Source organism: Sphaeramia orbicularis, chromosome 5 (assembly GCF_902148855.1).
Source record: "Sphaeramia orbicularis chromosome 5, fSphaOr1.1, whole genome shotgun sequence".
NCBI lineage: Eukaryota > Metazoa > Chordata > Actinopteri > Kurtiformes > Apogonidae > Sphaeramia > Sphaeramia orbicularis.
In genome coordinates this window covers 44959822-44981990 of record NC_043961.1, presented here as the reverse complement: position 1 = coordinate 44981990, position 22169 = coordinate 44959822, and the positions used below count along the sequence as shown (strand labels likewise).

The 22169-nt window shown below is 39.4% G+C and overlaps 1 protein-coding gene across 4 annotated transcripts in view; it reads left to right on the top strand.

Moving 5' to 3' along the window:
• The window catches only part of slmapa (sarcolemma associated protein a), a 148292-nt gene that overhangs the window by 116824 nt on the left and 9299 nt on the right, over positions 1-22169 (top strand). For all 4 annotated transcript variants that reach the window (XR_003935505.1, XR_003935504.1, XR_003935506.1 and 1 more), the window contains 2 exons: positions 8469-8640; positions 16386-16520. Coding sequence is in view for 1 of the 4 variants with exons in the window: in XM_030135349.1 (XP_029991209.1) it covers positions 8469-8640; positions 16386-16520 (307 nt within the window). In the remaining 3 variants the exon portion in view is untranslated. The remainder of the gene's footprint in view (positions 1-8468; positions 8641-16385; positions 16521-22169) is intronic.

The following is a 22169-nucleotide window of genomic DNA, read 5'->3' as shown; positions in this document are numbered from 1 at the left end:
GGTTCATCCTACAGCAAGATAATGACCCAAAACATAAGTCTATGCCAGAACTACCTTAAGAAAAAAGAATAAGATGGTACCCTTGAAAACATGGAGTGGCCAGCACAGTCTCCAGACTTAAACCCCATCAAGCTGGTTTGGGATGAACTGGACAGAAGAGTGAAAGCAAAGCAACCTACAAGTGCTACACATTTATGGGAACTTCTGCAACAGAACTGGGAAGAACTTTCTGAAGAATATTTGATTTCCATTGTAGAAAGAATGCCACAAAGTTTGTTCAACAGTTGTATCTGCCAAAGGTGGCTACTTTGATGAGTCAAAAGTTTAGAATACATTTTGGTTTCTAAATTGATTCCATGATTTCTTTTTTAACTTCAATTGTTTATTTGGTCTATGCTTTAATTTCAGAGTACACTGAGACATTAAACTGCATCATTTTCAAAGAAATTCTGGAAAAATTGGGGTGTTCTAAAACTTTTGACCGGTAGTGTACTTTTGACATAGGTACACGACTCAGTATTAATTTTGGTGACCTCTGATTGGCATAATCGGGAGTCATTACTGCCAACGTGAATTGCAATCTTAGGGTATTTAGATTTATCCTTAGCTTGCAGTTTTGAACAGGATTTGATGTCGCCTGCTCTGGCCCCTGGAATGCATTTGACTATGGTCGCTGGTGTCTCTAACTTCACGTTCTTTACTACAAAGCTGCCAATGACCAGAGTTTCATTCTCAGCAGGTGTGTCGCTGAGTGGGGAAAACTTATTTGAAGCATGGATTGGATGATGGTGTACCTGAGGCTTTCGCCTGCCACTATGCTTCCTTCGAACGGTCACGAATTGAAAGAGGGTGCCATTTGTGTGACAGCTTTCGCTAATTAAATCTCTAATAACTGGCAACTTTCTAAGACACAGGCAACCTAGAACGGCTATGACCTTTGATCTTGAGTGACCTTGAAAGGTCAAACGAATGCCATTTAATGTCTTTAAATATGTCGTTGGACTACAGGACCCACGGTGCTATTTTTATGATGTAAATTGAGGGAGCAAAAGCAGTATTGGCTCCACATATTGGCTCAAGAAAATTGGCAGCCCGTATCGGTCATTGGCTAAGGCTGATGAAAAGAAATTGGTATCGGCATCGGCCCTAAAAAAAAATCCATATCAGTTGATCTCTGAAAAAAATTAAATAAATAAATAAATAAATATATATATATATATATATATTTTAGGCCTGTAACGGTACACAAAATTTTCGGTTTGGTACGTTTTCGGTTTTGAAAGCCATGGTTCGTTTTTTTTCAGTTCAGTATGGGAAGAAAGAAAACCCCTCAAAATGTCTTTAATGCATTTATGAATTTTTGAACATTCTTCCACAAATTTTTGGAGACAATAGAATATAGAAAAACAGGAATAATATAATTCTGCTGCTATAAATCAAATAGAAAATAAATAAAATATTACTAGATGTATTTTAAACATTAGTATTGCACTTTTCTCTTAAAGGTAGTTTTGAACAAACAACAAAAATCAAATCACAGTTCTGTCAGTTCACATTCTGCATAAAAATAACAAAAAAATTCCATATGAAGTGCAACATTAAGAAGAGGGCAAACTGGTATTTTCTTTAAACAAACTGAAGAGCAACATTGACAAATAAATTAACCTAATTATTTATTTTAGGGCAGCGAAAAAACTGTTTAGGACACTTGTGTGTACTTGTGTGTGTGTGTGTGTGTGCGCGTGCGTGTGCATGTGCGCAGGATGCGACTTGTCAAAAACACAGAGGGGTTTTTTGTTTTTTTGTTTTTTTTTGTCAGATGCGTGCGGGGGGGATACGTGGGGGTTCGGTCCATAACTAACGTAATAACTAACGCTGGTGTGAAACTTCACATCCTTTCAACTCCTTTCCAACTTCCAACTCCTGGGTTCTATTCCTCTATTATACTGTGTGTGTGTGTGTGTGTGTGTGTGTGTGTGTGTGTGTGTGTGTGTGTGTGAGAGAGAGAGAAACAGAGACAGAGCTATTGTCAGTGTTTTAGAACTATCGTAGTTCACAGGCGGCAAACAACGTTCATCTTCTCTTTCCTCGTTGTTGTCTTTCACCTGAACCTGAACTGATCCCAAACTGGACTGTAATGATGGTGGAGGGTCTTCAGTCTCTTTCTTTCAGGTTCACATCATATTTGTTGTTTTTTTTAACCTTATGGAAGCAGCTATTTAATATTTCGCGTCATTGTGCGCTAGTTCCATATGTCCGTGTGGAACTTGCGTGGATTTAAAGTTCTGCATCGAACAACGTCTTTCGTTCCTATTTCTTTTTCTCATCATACTGTGCCGTTTCGGTACAGCTGTGTACCGAACAGATGTGTATTGAAACGGTTCGGTATATATATATATATATATATATATATATATATATATATATATATATATATATATATATATGTGTGTGTGTGTGTATGTATGTATGTATATGTGTGTGTATGTGTATGTGTATGTATGTATGTATATATATATATACATACATACCATTAAATAACAAATAAAAAATGGACATGCATTGTCTGATTTCCTACCCTGGCTTTCACAGCAGTAAATCAAAATGAATCCAATAACTGTGTGAACACATAGTCAAAAGAAAAATGTGTGCCACAATGATGTGTTCTGTGACATAGTTTTACGTAATATTTTATTTCCCAGCCCTTCGTGCTGTCATCTGGAAATGAAATTAACTTGTAATAACTGTGACACTGAAAATAAGATTGCCTCAGAGATGATAAAAAATACACCCATTGTAAAATCTAAAACTGTCTTTACTAGTTTGTGGCTGTGAAGTTTATTTAGAACAGTGGTGTCAAACTCATTTTAGTCCAGGGGCCACATATACCCTAATGTGATCTCAGGTGGGCCAGACCAGTAAAATAATAGCATAACTCCAAATCTAAAAGTAAAATTTAATTTTGAAAATGTTTACATTTACAAAGAAAAAAATATGAATAAAATAAACCATGAACAACCTGAAATGTCTTCCAGAAATAAGTGCAACTTTAACAATATCATGCCTCAGCTTATCATTTATACATCTGCATTATCAATCAATCAATCTTTTTTTATATAGCACTTTTCATTCATTGAGGACGTACCACAAAGTGCTTTACATATAACTTTAAAAATCAGCCCCCCCCCAACACACACACACACACAAGCCCACGTACATTTAAAAAGACTGACTGAGCACGAGAGGACCAGAAAGTAAAAGAGGAGGCGCTGTTTTAGGGGTCCATCCACACCAGGAGGCAGCCACTGACCCTGGCAACCCGGCGCCAGCGACACAGTGCTGTATCCTGACCACTGAAAGAGGGCCAACTGCCACTGCATTGTGGCAGCAGGGACCCCCACCCACCAGAAAGGAGCAGAGCCCAAGGAAGGAAGGCGCCACAACTGCCCCCCGGTGTGGAGGGCTCCCTCTGATGAAACACTGGAGAATATAGATAAGAAACATTAAAAAGATAAAAAAAAAACCAAAAGCATTGAATAAAAGAATCTAAATATAAGACAAATATACAAATATGATGTCAATATTAAACGTTAAAATAAGACCGAAGCATTGGTTCAAAGAATCTAAATATAAGAAACGTATATAAAAATATAATATAACTATAAAACATTAAAAGGATAAAACAGAAGCATTGGTTGAAAGTCAAATTTAAAAAAAAAATAAGAGAAGTGGAAAGTTAAGATATCAGATAAAAGGGGCATTAGTTAAAAGCCAAATTAAAGAGGTGGGTCTTGAGCCTGATTTTAAAAATTTCTACATTCTCTGCTGCCCTGAGGTTCCCTGGCAGGCTGTTCATAGGCGAGGAGCATAATGCTGAAAAGCTGCCTCGCCATGAGTTTTTGTGTTGGTTTTTGGAACAAGTAAAAGGCCAATGCCAGAGGACCTAAGGGTTCACAAGGGTTCATATGGAAAAAGCAGATCTAAAAGATAAGAAGGAGCAAGACCATTAAGACATTTAAAAAATAGGACCAATGGCCTTGTAGCTTACCGGCCAAATTAAAAGCTTTGGGAAATGTATCCAGATGCCATTTACTATCACCCATTTATGTGTATTTATTGTATTACAGAAATAGCCTATGTTTTGGTCATATTCCAGTCAGATCTGTAAAAAATTCAAATTCCAACTTGATATCATTGATACTTACTGATTTATTGTATCAATCCACTTCCTATCTCTTACAATGGGAACATTTTTCAAAGTCGCACCAAATCCAGAATCAGATCCAGATTGAAATAATTTGAATACCTTGTGTTGACATCATCATAAAGAAGCTGTATACCAAGTTTGAAGTCAATCAGAACTGGAGTTTGGGAGAAGAAGACGATTGAAATGTTTTCCCCATAAGAGCCCATGTGAAATTTTCCGTAAGTTCCCGGATCCAGAAGAAGATCCTGATCAGCATGTGGCCATTATGTTTTGGTCATCTCCCCATCAGGGCTGCACTGTAGAAATTTACACTTGATATAGTTTATATTTACTGAGTTATTGCATCGATCCACTTCCTATCTCTTATAATGGGGAAATTTTTCAAAGTGGCACCAAATCCAGAATCAGATCCAGATCCAAATAATTTAACTGACTTTTGTTGACATCATCATAAAGAAGCTGTATTCCAAATTTGAAGTCAATCGGAATTGTAGTTTCGGAGAAGAAAACGATTGAAATTTTTATAACGGACGACAGACGACGACAGACGACGAAAGACGACGACAATGGACGCCGCATGACAACAATAGCTTTTGGCCTGTTGGCCGGTAGGCTAATAAAATTATTAAAAGGACCTTAAAATCAATCCTGAAATGCACGGGGAGCCAATGCAGTTCTTTTAAAACCGTTGTAATGTGAGCCTGCCTTCTGGTGTTCGTCAGCACTCGAGCAGCTGAGTTTTGAAGAAGTTTGAGTTGTGAAATTCTCTCTTTGGGAAGACCAGAAAGCAGGGCATTACAGTAGTCGATTCTAATGGAAATGAAAGCGTGCATCAGCATCTCCGTGTTGGCTCGAGAGACAACTTGACGGACTCTGGCTATATTCTTAAGATTATAAAAACCTGTTTTTACGATGAGTCTAATATGTGGGATGAAAGTGAGTACAGAGTTGAAGATAACGCCCAGGTTTTTACTTGTTCAGATGGGTTAAAAGAATACGCTTGTAGTTTTGGTAAGTATTTCTCTTTCATGGCCTCAGGACCGATAACTAAAACTTCAGTTTTGCCCTGGTTGAGCTGCTAGAAGTTTTCTGCCATCCAGGTTTTAATGGCTAAAATACAGTTAAAAAGGGCATCAATTGGCTGAATGTCTTCAGGAGATATGGCAATGTACAGCTGTGTGTCATCAGCATAGCTGTTAAAGTTGACACCATGTCTCCTGATGATATCCCCAAGTGGAAGCATACATAGGTTAAAAAGTATGGGGCCTAAACTTGAGCCTTGGGGCACACCACATCTAATTTCATGGATCGCTGAAGAGCATGTATCCATACTTACCAAAAATTTTCTATCTTGGAGATAGGATTGAAATCAATTAAAAACAGTACCAGAGAGGCTGACCAGGTGTCTCAGTCTGTTTAAAAGAATTTGGTGATCTACTGTGTCAAAAGCAGTGCTCAGATCCAGTAGCACCAGGACTGAGATATTGTGTGAGTCCAAGTTGCACTTGAGATCACTGATGATCTTTAAAAGAGCTGTCTCTGTACTGTGATTAATCCTAAAACCAGATTGATATTTTTTTAAAATTGTATTTTTATTTAAAAAGTTGTTCAAGTGATTAAAAACAACTTTTTCTAAAATTTTGCTTAAAAAAGGTAAGGTGGACATGGGTCTGTAGTTATTAAAAGTGTCAGGGTCCAAATTGCTCTTCTTCAGAAGGGGCCTCACCACTGCCATTTTAAAGGCAGTGGGAAAGGTGCCCGTCTGAAGAGAGCAATTAACAAAGTTTAAAAGCTCACCTTCAAAGGATCCATAGAATAACTTAAAAAGTGATGTGGGAATTGGGTCTAAAAGGCAGTTGGTTGGGTTTACTTGGGAGAAAACTCTACCAAGTATCTTAGCATCAATCAGGGCAAAACTGTCCAGTGTTTCATCAGGTATAAGTAGACCCTCAGTCTTATTAAAAATGATCTCGTGGACAGGTAAAATGCTGGATCTAATAAAATTGATTTTGCTACTGAAGTGGTCTGCAAAACTTTCACACAAGGAGTCAGTTGTGGCAGAGTGTCTGTTGATATCCGGGTTAATTAAATGGTCAACTGTGGAAAAAAGGAGTTTGGGATTATTTTTATGGGAAGAGACGATATTAGCAAAATATGTGTTTCTTGCTTGTTTCACTGCCTTGTTGTATATTTGAAGTTGTTCAAGGAATAATTGATGGTTTATTGTTATTTTGTTCTTCCTCCATTTTATTTCAGCCATCCTGCATTTTCTTTTCAAGGTTCGAGGTTTCCTCATTCCTCCATGGGGGTGTAGGCTTTCTTTTTACCTTTTTTGTAACCAGTGGAGCTACCGCATTGAGGCTTGACTTTAGTTTATTAAAATTTTAAACAATAAAATCACAGGATGCAGAAAAAGGAACTGGTGGTTATTTTTGTAAAACTTCAATAAAATTTGCAGCCACTTCAGGGGTCAGACAGTGCCTCCTCACAGTTCTCACCGAGGTCTCCCATCTGCATTACAGATCACAGTTGCTCTACAAAGGCACCAAACATTTAAAAACATGCGTAATATTTACATACAATTTTAGAGTTTCGATGGTGCATTTGTTATTAGTTATAGGTTGTTATGCCGTTGTTTTACTGGTCTGTTGGTTTACTGTTTTACTGGGGCTAAAATGAGTTTGGCACCCTTGACTGTTAACATCTGCAGTGTTTTGCAGTTCCCAAATTAATCTCACGGGCCAGATAGGAACCTTTGGTGACCTGGTTTTAGCCCACGGACCATATGTTTGACACCCCCGATTTAGACTATTAAAATGCCTTTTGATTAATGTTAGATTAATGATGGATCTTGTTACAGAGGTTAGAGGACTGCGTATGCATCTCTGGTCCTGCCCTGAAATGGTTCAAGTCTTATCTTGAGGACAGGAAGTGCTTTGTTCAAATCAGAAACTGTGTGTCAGACCAAATGGCATTGACCTTTGGGGTCCCCCAGGGGTCCATCATGGGACCCCTCTTGTTCAGTCTTTATGTTTTGCCCCCCCTGCCAGTAATATGCAGTAATAACGTGTCATACCACAGCTATGCAGACAACACTCAGATTTACATCTTGCTGACAGCAGGCGAATATGGGCCCGTGGACTCACTCTGTTACTGCCTCCAACAGATCACTGTAGATGCAAAACCACTTTCTCCAACTAAACTCAGACAAGACTGAAGTTATTGTCTTTGACCCACAAAAACCAAGAGAAAGTGTCAGCAGTCATCTTGAATCTCTTACTTTAAAAGCTAATAATCAGGTTAGAAATCTAGGAGTAACAATGGAGTCAGACCTAAACTTTAAAAGCCACATTTAATCAATAACATCATCAACCTTTTACCATCTCAAAACATTGCTAGAATCAAAGGTTTACTGTTTAAACCAGACATAGAGAGACTTATCCATGCATTTATCTCTGGCAGGTTAGACTACTGTAATGGCCTTCTCACTGGACTCTCCAAAAGAGCTATAAGACAGCTATAGTACATCCAGAGTGCTGCTGCTCAGGTCCTGACTAGAACCAAGAAGTACGACCATATTAGTCCTGTGCTCAGGTCTGCACTGGCTTCCTGTTGCTCTGAGAATAGACTTTAAATCTGCTCTGCTCGTGTGTAAGTCTCTCCATGGTCTAGCACCGAAGTACATCTCTGACGTGTTGGTCCCATATGAACCATCTCAGACCCTGAGAACCTCCGAGATGGGTCTTTTGTGGTGCCCAGAGACAGAACTAAACATGGTAAAGCTTTCTTTCATTTCCATGCAGCTAAACTCTGGAACAAGCTGTCTGATGATGCGAGACAGGACTCTACCAGTGTTTAAGTCCAGGCTGAAAACAGCTATGTTCAGCTGTGCATGGAACAACTAAAATTGTTCTATCTGCCCTCTTCTCTTTTTCTTTATTTTAATTGCTTATTACATATGTTCTGTTGATTATGTTTTAATTGTAATTGTGTGTTTTTAACTTGTCTCTTTTCCATTTTTGTAAAGGACTGTGAATTGCCCTATGTATTAATTGTGCTATATAAATAAATCTGCCTTGCCCTGCATTGCCTCATGTTTGTTGAGGATGTTCAAGTACAATGCAATAACTTGTCTTCAATCTCTTTTGGAGATTTGGAGAGGCTGTTTGATATGATGGGGTTTCTTTGAAAACATGCTGTTGTTATGGCAGATACATGTTCACAGATAAGTGATGTGCATTTGTGTGTGTTCATTGAGCAGCACCAGGGAGCAGAGTCTGGTCCTCAGCAGCAGTCTGGAATCTCTGGAGAAGAGGGAGGAGGTTCTACAGGACAAACTGGGTTCGCTGGAGAACCAACACCTTCAGGATGCAAGCAGGCTGAAAAGCCAGCTGGATCAGGCCCAGGCCCGCACACACACACTGCAGAGAGAGGTACTCACACATGCACACCCACACATACACACACACTGCAGCTAGAGGTACTCATGCACACACACCTGTATGTGCGCACACACACTGTAGCGAGAGGTACACACACTACAGAAAAAGATATGCATGCACACAGACATACAGACAGAAACATACAGCGACACACACATTGCAGAGAGAGGCATGCACGCCCATGCGCATACGCATGGATGAATGAATGCACACACACAGACACACACATTACATAGAGAGGTGCGTGCGGGCACGTACACACAGATGTATACGTTCTACTATTTTGCCCATAAATAGCACAGTTTGGGTTATTTATTACAATGTTCTTACTGTTATTGAATCCTCAGTCAAACTGGGTCATATCTTTATGTTTTATGAAACACAAAGGAACCTCGTTTCAACAAAATAGCTCAGAAGTCTGGTTTAAAAAGTGTTCCAAATTGTTCAACTGACTTTGAGCTTCAATGAGGGCATGGATTGCTTTCACACGAGGCCCATTTTCCTCTGATGTCTTTCCCAGGGTTGGGAGGTCAAATGTTGTTCTTGCTAAGGATAATGTCACTTAGATTTGTTGAACATCACATCAATATAAGGAATCTGACAAATCCTGTTTGCTCAACAGCTGAAAAGGTAATGGACAATGAATGTCTGGAGGGACATTGATCAATATTTCAAAGTAAATCAACATATTTGAAAACCCATTAGCTGCAGTTCCACATCAGCTACTGTTAGCGTTGTGTTGCTGGATATAAATATGATTCAGAAATACATGTTCCACTCAGGACCATGTCACAGACCTGACCTGAAAGAAAAATAAATGAATTTCTGTGGTGAGCTTAAAAGACAACAAAAGTGTTTTGGAAAAAGTAGTTGGATTTTACCAAAATTAGGCTGTGACAAGGTAAGAGAAAACTTTAACCAAGCTGTGCACCATTTTGGCCATGCTTTTGGAAAATTAACCGTGCAAATCGAGGGTGCATGGCTCGCTGCCTAAATCTATGCTTGTCACAATTGTAATAAACTAGCCACACATCCGACAGTAGCCACAATTAACAGAAACCTAGCCCTCCACAGGGCTAACGTTATGTTAGTAAGGTACATTAACGTTACTCTCATAGATTTGTGCTACATTAATTTTATTTTCATCTCGGGTCCTCTGCTCCATTCTGGGTGTCTTAGGAGAAGATACTACATCGGAGATGTGCTGTTGTGGTATAGAAGGACCGTGTTACAATGGATACATGTCACGGTGTTTGCCTTGCTGTTCAGTCTGAAATGCTTCCACACTTTGGACATTTTCTGTTTTTTACTGTGTTTTTTTTTTTTTTTGTCTTTCGTTATCATTGCTGTATTCACTCAACTGTCTATGCTCACCTCTTCCGTCCTTCCGCCGCTTCAACCGAACACTTCCGCGTCCTCGGTCATCTTCCTTTACGTGAGTGACATAAGCGCGTTGTGCTCCATTAAGTAGTCCGTACGAAATGCCGTGCTATGAGCTTTACAATTAAATAAGCGATTCCTTGAAGCAGAGAAAATTCCTTGATCAAATTTTGTGATGAAGGTACTCAAATAACTCGAGGAATCGTTTCACCCCTACTACTACAAATACAAGTCTTAACAGTGAGCATACTATCACTACAAATATAAGCACCAACAGTGGATGTACCACAACACAATCATGAAACATTAGACATCATGTTAAACCATCCATTGTGTCAATAGATGGTATGCACATAAGGTTTACCTTGATGTTGAGAGGGGGAAGGGAGTTGTATCTTAGACATGGGAAGGATGTCAATTTTGGGACACATCATCAGTAGTGTTGCCAATATGGATGCTGGAATCAGCAGTCCACAATACTTAGACCAAGTTGCTGGACCTCAGGTTTGTTTTAGTTAGCCCACTCTGAGGTTCAGTCTTACAGTTGACTACAGCTGTGGATGAAAAGTACAGGCAGGTGTTTAGAGGGGGAGTTACCACAAATAATAGAAACCTCTACCATCAGTGGAACTATGTGATAAGCACTATCACAACTATATGGTTGAGTGAGTGATGATGAAAAAGGCAGCAGAGAGGCAGGACCACAGCAGCAGGTCCGGAGTTGATCCATGGGAAAACATTTGATGATCCTGGGAAAACCTGTGAGCCGATAAAGCACAGAGACTCCGGGGAAGAAGGAGAGCCAGTAACATGGATTCGCTGGGGCATACATATAGGAGAAAATTAGATGACAGACGATGACAGACAACAGCAATGCTAGAGGCCACATGACGACAATAGCTTATGGCCTGTTGGCCGGTAAGCTTAAATAAATTGGACCAATGGCCCTGTAGCTTACCGGCCAAATGAAAAGCTTTGAGAAATGTATCCAGATGCCATTTATTATCACCCAGTTATGTGTATTTATTATATTACAGAAATAGCCCATGTTTTGGTCATATTCCAATCAGATCTGTAAAAAATTCAAATTCCAACTTGATATCATTGATACTTACTGATTTATTGTATCAATCCACTTCCTATCTGTTATAATGGGAACATTTTTCAAAGTCGCACCAAATCCAGAATCAGATCTGGATGGAAATAATGTCAATACCTTGTGTTGACATCATCATACAGAAGCTGTATACTAAGTTTGAAGTCAATCAGAACTGGAGTTTGGGAGAAGAAGACGATTGAAATGTTTTCCCCATAAGAGCCCATGTGAAATTTTCCGCAAGTTCCCAGATCCAGAAGAAGATCCTGATCAGCATGTGGCCATTATGTTTTGGTCATCTCCCCATCAGGGCTGCACTGTAGAAATTTACACTTGATATCATTTATATTTACTGAGTTATTACATCGATCCACTTCCTATCGCTTATAATGGGGACATTTTTCAAAGTGGCACCAAATCCAGAATCAGATCCAGATCCAAATAATTTCACTAACTTTTGTTGACATCATCATAAAGAAGCTGTATACCAAGTTTGAAGTCAATCGGAATTGTAGTTTCGGAGAAGAAGACGATTGAAGTTTTTGTAACAGATGACAACAGATGACAACGCTGACGCCGACGGACGCTGCATGACGACAATAGCTTACGGCCTGTCGGCCAGTAAGCTAAAAATAGGACCACTGGCCCTGTGGCTTACCGGCCAAATGAAAACCTTTGGGAAATGTATCTAGATGCCATTTATTATCACCCAGTTATGTGTATTTATTATATTACAGAAATAGCCCATGTTTTGGTCATATTCCAAACAGATCTGTAAAAAATTCAAATTCCAACTTGATATCATTGATACTTAGAGATTTATTGTATCAATCCACTTCCTATCTGTTATAATGGGAAAATTTTTCAAAGTCGCACCAAATCCAGAATCAGATCCGGATCGAAATAATTTGAATACCTTGTGTTGACATCATCATAAAGAAGCTGTAATACCAAGTTTGAAGTCAATCAGAACTGTAGTTTTGGAGAAAAAGACGACTGAAGTTTTTTCCCCATAAGAGCCCATGTGAAATTTTCCGTCAGTTCCCGGATCCAGAAGAAGATCCTGATCAGCATGTGGCCATTATGTTTTGGTCATCTCCCCATCAGGGCTGGACTGTAGAAATTTACACTTGATATCATTTATATTTACTGAGTTATTGCATCGATCCACTTCCTATGTCTTATAATGGGGAAATTTTTCAAAGTGGCACCAAATCCAGAATGAGATCTGGATCCAAATAATTTCACTAACTTTTGTTGACATCATCATAAAGAAGCTGTATGCCAAGTTTGAAGTGAACCAGAATTGTAGTTTCAGAGAAGAAGACGATTGAAAGTTTTCTAACAGACGATGACAGATGACGACGGACGCCGCATGACGACAATAGCTTACGGCCTGTCAGTCGGTAAGCTAAAAACATGATTTGTTCCTGGAGAGACCCAGTTTTAGTTCCTGTTTATGAACCAAACCCTCATTGTGTAGTAAGTTTTAATCAATAATAGCACCGGTACAGCAATTTTAGTCTTGAGGAGATTGTATGTTATCCTACCATTTGAGAAAATCATGAACTTGAATTTGTCTGAACAATATCAGGAGCAAACTGTAGAAATTCCAGAGTGTGTTCAACTGAAGCAGATGAACATTAGATAAATGTCATCAGAATACAAATGGAAAGCGGCGATTTATAAGTTTTCACCAAGTTTGTACATGGAGAACAACATTGGACCCAAAATGGATCCCTAAGGGCATCCCAACAAAATGGACACACTGAGTTCTTCCTTACAAGTAGTTTGCAAAACAGCTGAACCCATGGTCTACCAATCAAGATGACATGGTCAACAGTATATATGACAATGGACTGTTAATATGACTAAACAGGACTGAAAAGCAAACCTGTCACTTGGCACAATGGAAGGAGTCAGTCATTTGTTTTACATAGTTGAAAATGATGCAAGAACACTTCCTGACAGGATGTGAAATACCATTGTGGATGTGCAGTTAGTGATGTACAGTTGGAAGTAGAATTATTGAACCTCCATGCAAATTTTGTCCTTCGCCAAACTGTATGACACTAAAAGGACTTTTGATGATGCAAACCACTCAGAAACAGATCAATTACAGTTGAGTTATTGCATCGATCCACTACAGATCCACTATCAAGATCAAAATACAGTTGTGCGGACGACACAACTGTAGTGGGTTTGATCAGCAATAACGACGAGACCCACTGCAGGAGTGAGGTGAGCCACGTGGTGATGTGGTGCAGGGACAATAATCTGTCCTTGAATGTGGATAAGACAAAGGAGATGGTGGTGGACTTCAGGAGAGTGCACACCCAGCATGCTCCTCTGACTATCAATGGTGCTGCTGTGGAGAGGGTGAGCAGCACCAAGTTCCTGGGTGTGCACATCTCGGAGGACCTCTCCTGGTCTATAAACACCGCATCACTGGCCAGAAAGGCCCAGCAACGCCTATACTTCCTCCGCAAACTTAGGAGAGCCAGAGCCCCAGCCCCTATCATGCACACTTTTTACAAAGGCACCATCCAGAGTGTCCTGACCAGCTGCATCACTGTGTGGTTCGGTGCCTGCACCGCATCCTGCAAAAAGACCCTCCAGCGTGTAGTGAGAGCAGCTGAGAAGATCATTGGAGCCCCTGTCCCCTCCCTTCAGGACATCTATAACACCCGCCTCACCCGAAAAGCCGTCCACATCATAAAGGACCCCACCCACCCGTCTCATAGCCTCTTCAGCCTCCTGCCATCAGGGAGGAGACTGTGAAGCCTCAGGGCTAAGACCAGCAGACTGAAAGACAGCTTTTTCCACCAGGCTATCAGAATGCTGAACTCCCTCCCTGCTCTACCCCCCCTCACACACTCACACTCAGGACTCTAACACCCCCCCCCCCCCCCCCCCCCAAACCATCGCCACGTTAGTGCAAGTGATGCACCTTGTTTTTTCTTTGTTACTCCTCTATTGCACTCTTTTATATTTACCTTCTCACTCTTCTATGTTATTTGCACTTTGCACTTTTCCGTGTTATTTGCACTTTATGTTTACTGCACTGTGGGGCCTTAGAGTCCAGTAATTTCAGCTCTCTCTGTATTCAATGTACATGGCAGAACTGACAATAAAGATGACTTTGACTTTGAAAAACTTTATTCAAGCTCTGTCAAGTTTTGTTGCCTTGCAACCACCTTCTTCAAGTTCCACCAAAGATTTTCACTAGGTTAAGGTCAGGTGATTGCGAGGGCCATTTCAAAACCTTCCATGACCTCTTCTTGAACCAGACTTGGGTGGACTTTGAACGGTGCTTTCAGTCATTATCCTGCTGTAGCAACCAGTTACATCCAAGCCAAAGCTTTCTCACTCAGGGCATCACAGTCTCCAGAATTTCCCGATACATATAAGAATTCATTGTCCCTTCTCCATGCTGAAGGTTTCCCATACCTGAGGAAGCAAAACATCTCCACGCATCACTGAGCCTCCCCCATGCTTCGCTGTGGGTAGAATGTTCTTCACCACATAGGCTTCATTTTTCTTCCTCAAAACCTAGCGCCGATCCATTGAGTCAAGGAGCTCCAGTTTTGTCTCTTGACTATAAAACAGAGTCACAGAACTTCTGAGGCTTATCCAGATGGGTTTTGGCATACTGGGGTCAGCTTTTTTTGTGCCTGGTGGTCAAGAGGGGTATACATCTGGGGGTCCTGGCATGTAGACCTTGCTTGTGTAATGTGCACCATACTGTATCAACAGAAACATCAGTCCCTGCTCTTACCAGCTCTTCCTGCAAGTTCTTGGCAGTAAGTCTGGGTTTTTTATTCACTTGTCTTCCAAGCCATCTTGCAGTAGCAGGGATAATTTTCCTATTTAGCTGACCGGCCGACAGGCCGTAAGCTATTGTTGTCATGCGGCGTCCGTCGTCGTCGTCTGTCGTCGTCATCTGTCGTCCGTTACAAAAATTTCAATCGTCTTCTTCTCTGAAACTACAATTCCGATTGACTTCAAACTTGGTATACAGCTTCTTTATGATGATGTCAACAAAAGTTAGTGAAATTATTTGGCTCTGGATCTCATTCTGGATTTGCTGCGACTTTGAAAAATGTCCCTATTATAAGGGATAGGAAGTGGATCGATGCAATAACTCAGTAAATATAAATGATATCAAGTTGAAATTTCTACACTACAGGCCTGATGGGGAGATGACCAAAACATAATGGCCATATGCTGATCAGGATCTTCTTCTGGATCCGGGAACTTATGGAAAATTTAACATGGGCTCTTACGGGGAAAAATTTTCAATTGTCGTTATCTCCGAAACTACAGTTCTGATTGAGTTCAAACTTGGTATACAGCTTCTGTATGATGATGTCAACACAAGGTATTGAAATTATTTTGATCTGGATCTGATTCTGGATTTGGTGCCACTTTGAAAAATGTTCCCATTATATCAGATAGGAAGTGGATTGATACAATAAATCAGTAAGTATCAATGATATCAAGTTGGAATTTGAATTTTTTACAGATCTGATTGGAATATGACCAAAACATCGGCTATATCTGCAATATAATAAATACACATAACTGGGTGATAATAAATGGCATCTGGATACATTTCCCAAAGGTTTTCATTTGGCCGGTAAGCTACAGGGCCATTGGTCCTATTTTTCTGCCATGTCCTGGTAGGTTTGCCACAGTACCATTGGTCTTAAACTTTCTAATGATGTTTGCAACTGTATCTCTAGGTACATTTAATGTCTTAGCTACGGTCTTGTACCCTTTTCCGTCCTTGTGGAATTCAGTCACTCTTATGAGCTCTAATGACAGCTCCTTTGACTTAGGTATGGTGGCAATATGAACCTAACTGAAGAAGAACAAACAATTAAATAGGACCAGGATTAATTCTGAGCTGTAGACTATATTAGCAAACAATCATTTAACGTTGGCAATGTTTAAAATAGGTCAGATATTGAGTAAAATAGATGTTGGGGGTTAATGGGTAGAGGGAGGGGGTTCAATAATTCTTCTGGTGGGTGATGTAGGATTATTAAAAAATGTTGACAAGTTTTGATAAAATATCTTGTTTCAGTACAAAGGAGTATTTGAATAAGTTGTCTTTAAATGATGGTATGATTGAAATGGATTTTTTTTTATCACTAGTATTGGCCATTTAGCAACATTTGCTTGGAGATTCAATAATTCTGCTTCTAACTGTATTTCAGAGGTTTTAATAGGTGTGTATGTGTGTGTATTTGTGCAGTATGAAGACACACAGTCTCAGCTGCTGGATCTCCGTCAGCGTTATGAGAGAACAGAGAAGGAGAAGCTGAACATCCACCAGGAGCTGGAGCAGTGTAGAAGCAGTCTGAAACTACTGCAGGACAAGACCAGCTCTGTGAGTTTATGACTACACTCTGGTTACAACCGTCACCTTGTGTTTGTGTGTTCAGTTTTGAGTTGTGTTGAATTTAACCTTCTTCCCAGCAGAGCTTTGTGTCTGAATGAAAGAGGATCATTTCTTGTGAACACTATAGCATTTTAAACAGTCTTTTCTTTAATATTTGGTCTCCCTCAGTGTATTCATAAAGTCGTCATGATGATTGAAAAATGCAGGGCATATCCAAAAGAATATGGACTTGACAACAGCCAAATACATAAATAAATGTTTTTCATTTTTTAATGTTATGCATTTGACTACATGGTGTTTTTTGATACATTTTCTTTTTTGGCTGAGGAACAAACCAAATGCACCAGAAGAACTGATGAAGGAATGCTATGTAAAGTGGTTTTTGAAGTTTGTATGGGAAACCTTAGAATATAATCAACTGCTTTATTCAGCAGAAGCAATTGAATTCTTTTTTTTTTTTTTTAATGAATATATGTTGTTCAATTTTTAATTTCTTTTTTGAAATACCTGTTTGATAAGTAATTTAATTTTCACAAAGCTGGTTACTATTGGAAAATAAACCCCACTGGGATGGATGCTGGTCGGGGTGGTGTGGCATCTATATTGTAATACCACCAGGCAACTGCCAAACAAACATGACAATGGTACTGTCTACAAGGTGGTCTGTCATAAGGCAAAGGATCTAGCACTGTGTCCCACAGTACTAGAGGGCAGATTAGATACATACTTGATTAGTGGATGCCAATGATTGTGTAATTATCTTTTAAGTCTCAAATCAAAAATGTGATCTTTTCTAATATTACAAAATACATTGTATCATGGAGTCATGAAGTTGCAGATGCAGGTTGTAGATTCTGCTATAATAAAGGTATTCAGTGAGCTCTTAGAGTTAAACAAGATTACAGTTTCTAGTTTTGCTGAAACTTTCCTACCATCTTAGAGTGTCACAAATATAGGAATATATACAACAGCTTCAGTTTTCCATCATAAAAATTTAGACATAGTTTCTTGGCTGTCTAAAATGTGTTTTGCTGCTTCCTCAGGATTAGTGTTTATCTGTTTGTCAGTATTCATCCCTGCTTTAAAAAACTGACCCCCTTCTACTGTAGGTGGACTATGGCGATGGATATCTGCCTCATACAACTTCAACCCAAACAACTTTTAAATGCATTTTGACAACATTAAAGGGAATTCTGCTCTCCTGACTCTCCTAGTTGACCCTCCCTGTTTTTTCATCTTGTTTTTCCCAAAACAATTAAGTTTTTCTGCACTGTTGTAGTTCAGTTTTTAACCAGTCCTGATTGTGATGATTGGTACAGAAAAATTGAAAACATTACATGTTTCTTCAGAGTTTTGCTGATTAAAAAAAAAAGCAAAGCATTTTTTTCATAAAGAAGCTTGTGTTTGGTCCCTTTGTTTTGTAAAATATCAGGTATGAGCGCTCCTTCTTAATGTAAACCCTAGTCAGCCGTCTGAGCGCTTACAGGAAGTCCACCTGTGGACTTTTTCTGTGGTGTTTTTTGAATGTGGCTGTTGTGTGCTGCAGAGTAGATGAAACCAATGTGCCTTCCCTGGCTGTAGCTGCTCCACCCTCCATGTTGGTTTTTGGTTGATTTGCAGCTGATTTCTCCTCCCTCTCCCCTTTCTCCCTGCCCCCTATAGCCCTCCATATTGCAGCCTGTCCAAGCCATATTCATGGGCCTTGTCCTGGCTCTGCTCTACTGGTTTTTCAGCCAGTTGTGGTAGAAAGGTACACACCAACATGACATAAGTCTGTCAGTCTCATCTCTGAGCAGAAAGACGTCTGTGATGAAAACAGTGTCCTGCTCAGATGAATTCAGGGTCACATTTTTCAGAAGGAAATTGTATAGCTTCAAAGTTTCCACTCTTCCCAAATTCTTCTGATTTTGTATTACGTAATGAGATACCAAGGGTGATGGACTGAAACCAAAGCCAGATATATATTGGATGAATGTCAAATATTTACATTTGAGAAGCTGCAGCCAATGAAATGTTGGCTTCAAATACCATCAGTGACATTCACAATTGTCTAAGTCTTAAATTAGCTCCATAAAATCTAATGTCACAATGGAATTTCCAGAATAGTAAAAGAAATAAAACAATTTTAACATAAACAACACAACTATCCCGAACACAATTTGTTCTGGATTTAAAATTCTGAAGAGATGATCCAAACTAATTTGATTACAATGAAAAAAGCTTAATTTTAAAATTTGTTTGCTGTAAATTTGGTGTTTGTTCTATTAACTATGATTTCCAAAAAGGTCTAAATATTTCTCTTTGAAATGTAGGCAGCTGTGTACCCTCACGAAGGGTCAGAACATGCAGTAACTGATTGGACAGTTTAGTCACTGCATTGGTTCATTGTCATATTTAGTTTAGCTAAATATATTATAATAAATATAAATATATCACCTTTGGCCTTATGCTTAGTAACAAATTAAAAACACAGGATGAAAATCAAAGCTCAGCGTTGGACAGAACTGTTGTCCGCTGATAAATGAACACTGAGCCCTGAATTCTGAGTGGCAGGACACCTTCATCACCTCCCTTTGGTTTCATCATCAACATCATCTTCATCGTGGTTTTGTGTCTGCATGGCTGTTGGCTACGCTCTTCTGCCTCTGTTCTCCTGTCTGCTTTTAAAGGCATCACCTCCTGCTTTCTTTGCTTATTAGAACCCTAATGTGTATTAGCCAGTCATGTGGTCAGAGTCAGCACTGGCTCTGACAGTATTTTTTAGCAAATACATGGTCTTGGGGAAACAAAATTTCTCCTTTGGCTCTTGAGCTGAAAGTGTTTGGGAAGCTCTGCTTTAAGCAACCACTGTTAAAAAGAATGTACAAGTCAAAGTAAACCAACAAAACATGGTTGTTGTGGTGTTTGATGGAGAGGAAATGAAGAATTGAATGAAGGATGATAGAAAAGAACGGCATTCCTTTTTAAAAATCTCCCATTTAGTTGGTTTATTTATAGTTAGTTGCATCTTCAGTCCACGGCTTTGGATTGTTACTGATTTAATGGGTTAATTATCCATATTAGAATGTGATATTTGATTCAGATGTAAGAAAAATGGCACTTTTTTTTTTTACAATAATGAAAGTCATTGTGGTGTAAGCCTGTGCAACTAGTCTTCCTCTTTCTCTGCTTTCCTCAGTCTCTCATCTGTCATGTTTCTGTTGCATCATTTATTCTTTTCCTTGATTCTTATGCATCCTGTTTCCTGCTTGATTCATGTTTTTTTTATTTTCCAGGTGTGTTCACATCATCCATCTCTCTTGTAACTACATGCATTTGTTTGTTCTTTCTTCTTTTCAGCCTCTGGTCCTTCATGTTTTCTGTTATGTGTCTTTGCCATCTGTTTGCTGCTTGTATGTTTATTTGACCAGTGTTTCCAGTTGCTCGATGTTTTGGAAAGCCGGTCTGTTTTTATCTTTTCAGTTTTTCTACTCAGGGGTTAACTCCTCGGCCTCATTTTCTCTGGCACTTTCTTCCCTCCTATTTACTCTTTTTTGTCTATTTATTGGAGCCTCTTAAGTCCCTAAAATTTTGTATTTGGTATTGAGTTGTGGTTTCTTTTTTTTCAAAGTGTGTATTAATCAAGAGCTTCTTAATTCTTGATTGTGTTCAATGCACAATACTCCATTAATGAAGTCTGTATTTTGGTCTTAACTTGTGTCACAAAAATACATAGAAAGCGCAACAAATTCCAACAGACTCAGAGAGACAGAGTTTGGTTGAAGACTGATTCAAAATATTAGAAATACTTAATCCATAAAAGTACAAGGAAAGCACTCATTTTTAGGGACTTGAGGGGCTTCAGACTCTAAACCAAGATGTCCAAGTTTCATTCAAGACATGTTTGTTGAGACGTCTGTCCACTTGAAAATCTACACATTTGTTTAAAAACTGTTGCGGATTGTTGTGTCTTTTACTTATTGTTGGTAAATGGTCTATACACATTCACAGCAGCTCTGAACTCATCCTTCAGATGGTTTTATCTGTGTAAATGAAAACTAAAAACCAATGAAAACTCATCAGAGAAAACATGGCTCATGTTTGTCCTGTAGGAAACAAGGGACACTGTGGACCCATGTTTTTGTCTTATTTTTTTGTTTATGTTCATATTTGGTGATGGTTTTTATTACTTAGAAGACTTAAACTATACTTACAATTTTGCCATTAACTCACCTGAGTGGCATTTTTTGCTGCCATGTGATTTTTTTGTAAATTTTAGTTGCACTTTATTAGACTAGACTGTACAGTTACACTAAATATTTAAAATAAAATTTACAGTTTAACGTTTTGGACACGTGAACCAAATTTGTCAGAGATATGTTTACACAGTTGTCCTCAAAATTATTTCTACCCCTGCCATTTTTTAGTGATTTTTTTTGTTTGTTTGTTTTTGGGATTTTGGTCCACTTTTCCTGGGCCAAAGCCTCCAGCTGGGTCCAGTTGGATGGTCTCTTACCCATCCCTCTGGTCTTCAGCTCTCTCCACAGATTCTCTATATGATTTAGGCTAGGACTTTGACTGGACCATATCCTTGAACCACTACTGCACTACCTTGGTGGTATACATGGGGTCAGTGTCCTGCTGGGACGTCCAATCAGGACCAATCTGGAGTTTCTCAGCAGATGCTTTCATGTTGTCATCCAGGAATTTGATATAATCCTCCTTTTTCATTTTTTGTATCTTGATGAGGTTCTCGGTACCACTAGCAGAAAAGCAACCCCATAGTATGATGTTGCCACCACCATGCTTGATGGTTGGGACTGTGTTCTTCAGCTCGTATGCTTCTCCTTGCTTTTTCCAGATGTAGGCAACATCCATGCAGCCAAACAACTCCATCTTTGTTTCATCAGATCACAGGACTGATGACCAAAAGCTTGGATCTTGGTTAAGAAGAGCTCTAGCAAATGCCAGACCAGCCTCCTTATGTTTCATCCTGAGTCGCGGCATCTTCCTGGGTCTGCATCCATGGAGACCTCCTTGGTGCAGTACTTGCTGGATGGTTGCTCGTGATACCCTCATATCTTTGTTATGGTGGTGGCAACATAAATGCTATGGTTATAACCTATAATGCTAGGATGCTTCTCTGCTACTGGCACTTGAAACATCATCAAGTTACAAGACATCATGAATTTAACATGACTATGCCAACATCCTGAATGACAATGTGAAAGCGTCTGCCGAGAAACTCCAGATTGGTCCTGACTGGATGTCCCAGCAGGACACTGACCCCATGCATACCGCCAAGGTAGTGCAAGAGCAGTTCAAGGACATTGCCCAGTCAAAGTCCAGACCTAAATCATACAGAGAATCTATGGAGGGAGCTGAAGACCAGATTGATGGGTAGGAGACCATCCAACCAGATCCAGCTGGAGGCCAAGGCCAAGGAAGAGTGGACCAAAATCCCACAAGAAACATAAGAGAACCTGTGGACACTATTAGGAACCATCATCAAGAACCAAGGCTACTCCATAGACTATTAAGAAAAGACATTGGACTTAGTAAACTTAGGGTATGAATCATTTTGAACATGGCATTTTCTGGAAATCCATAAGTAAAATACTCCTGAAATAAAGTATTTCTTCAAGTATCATTTGTTGC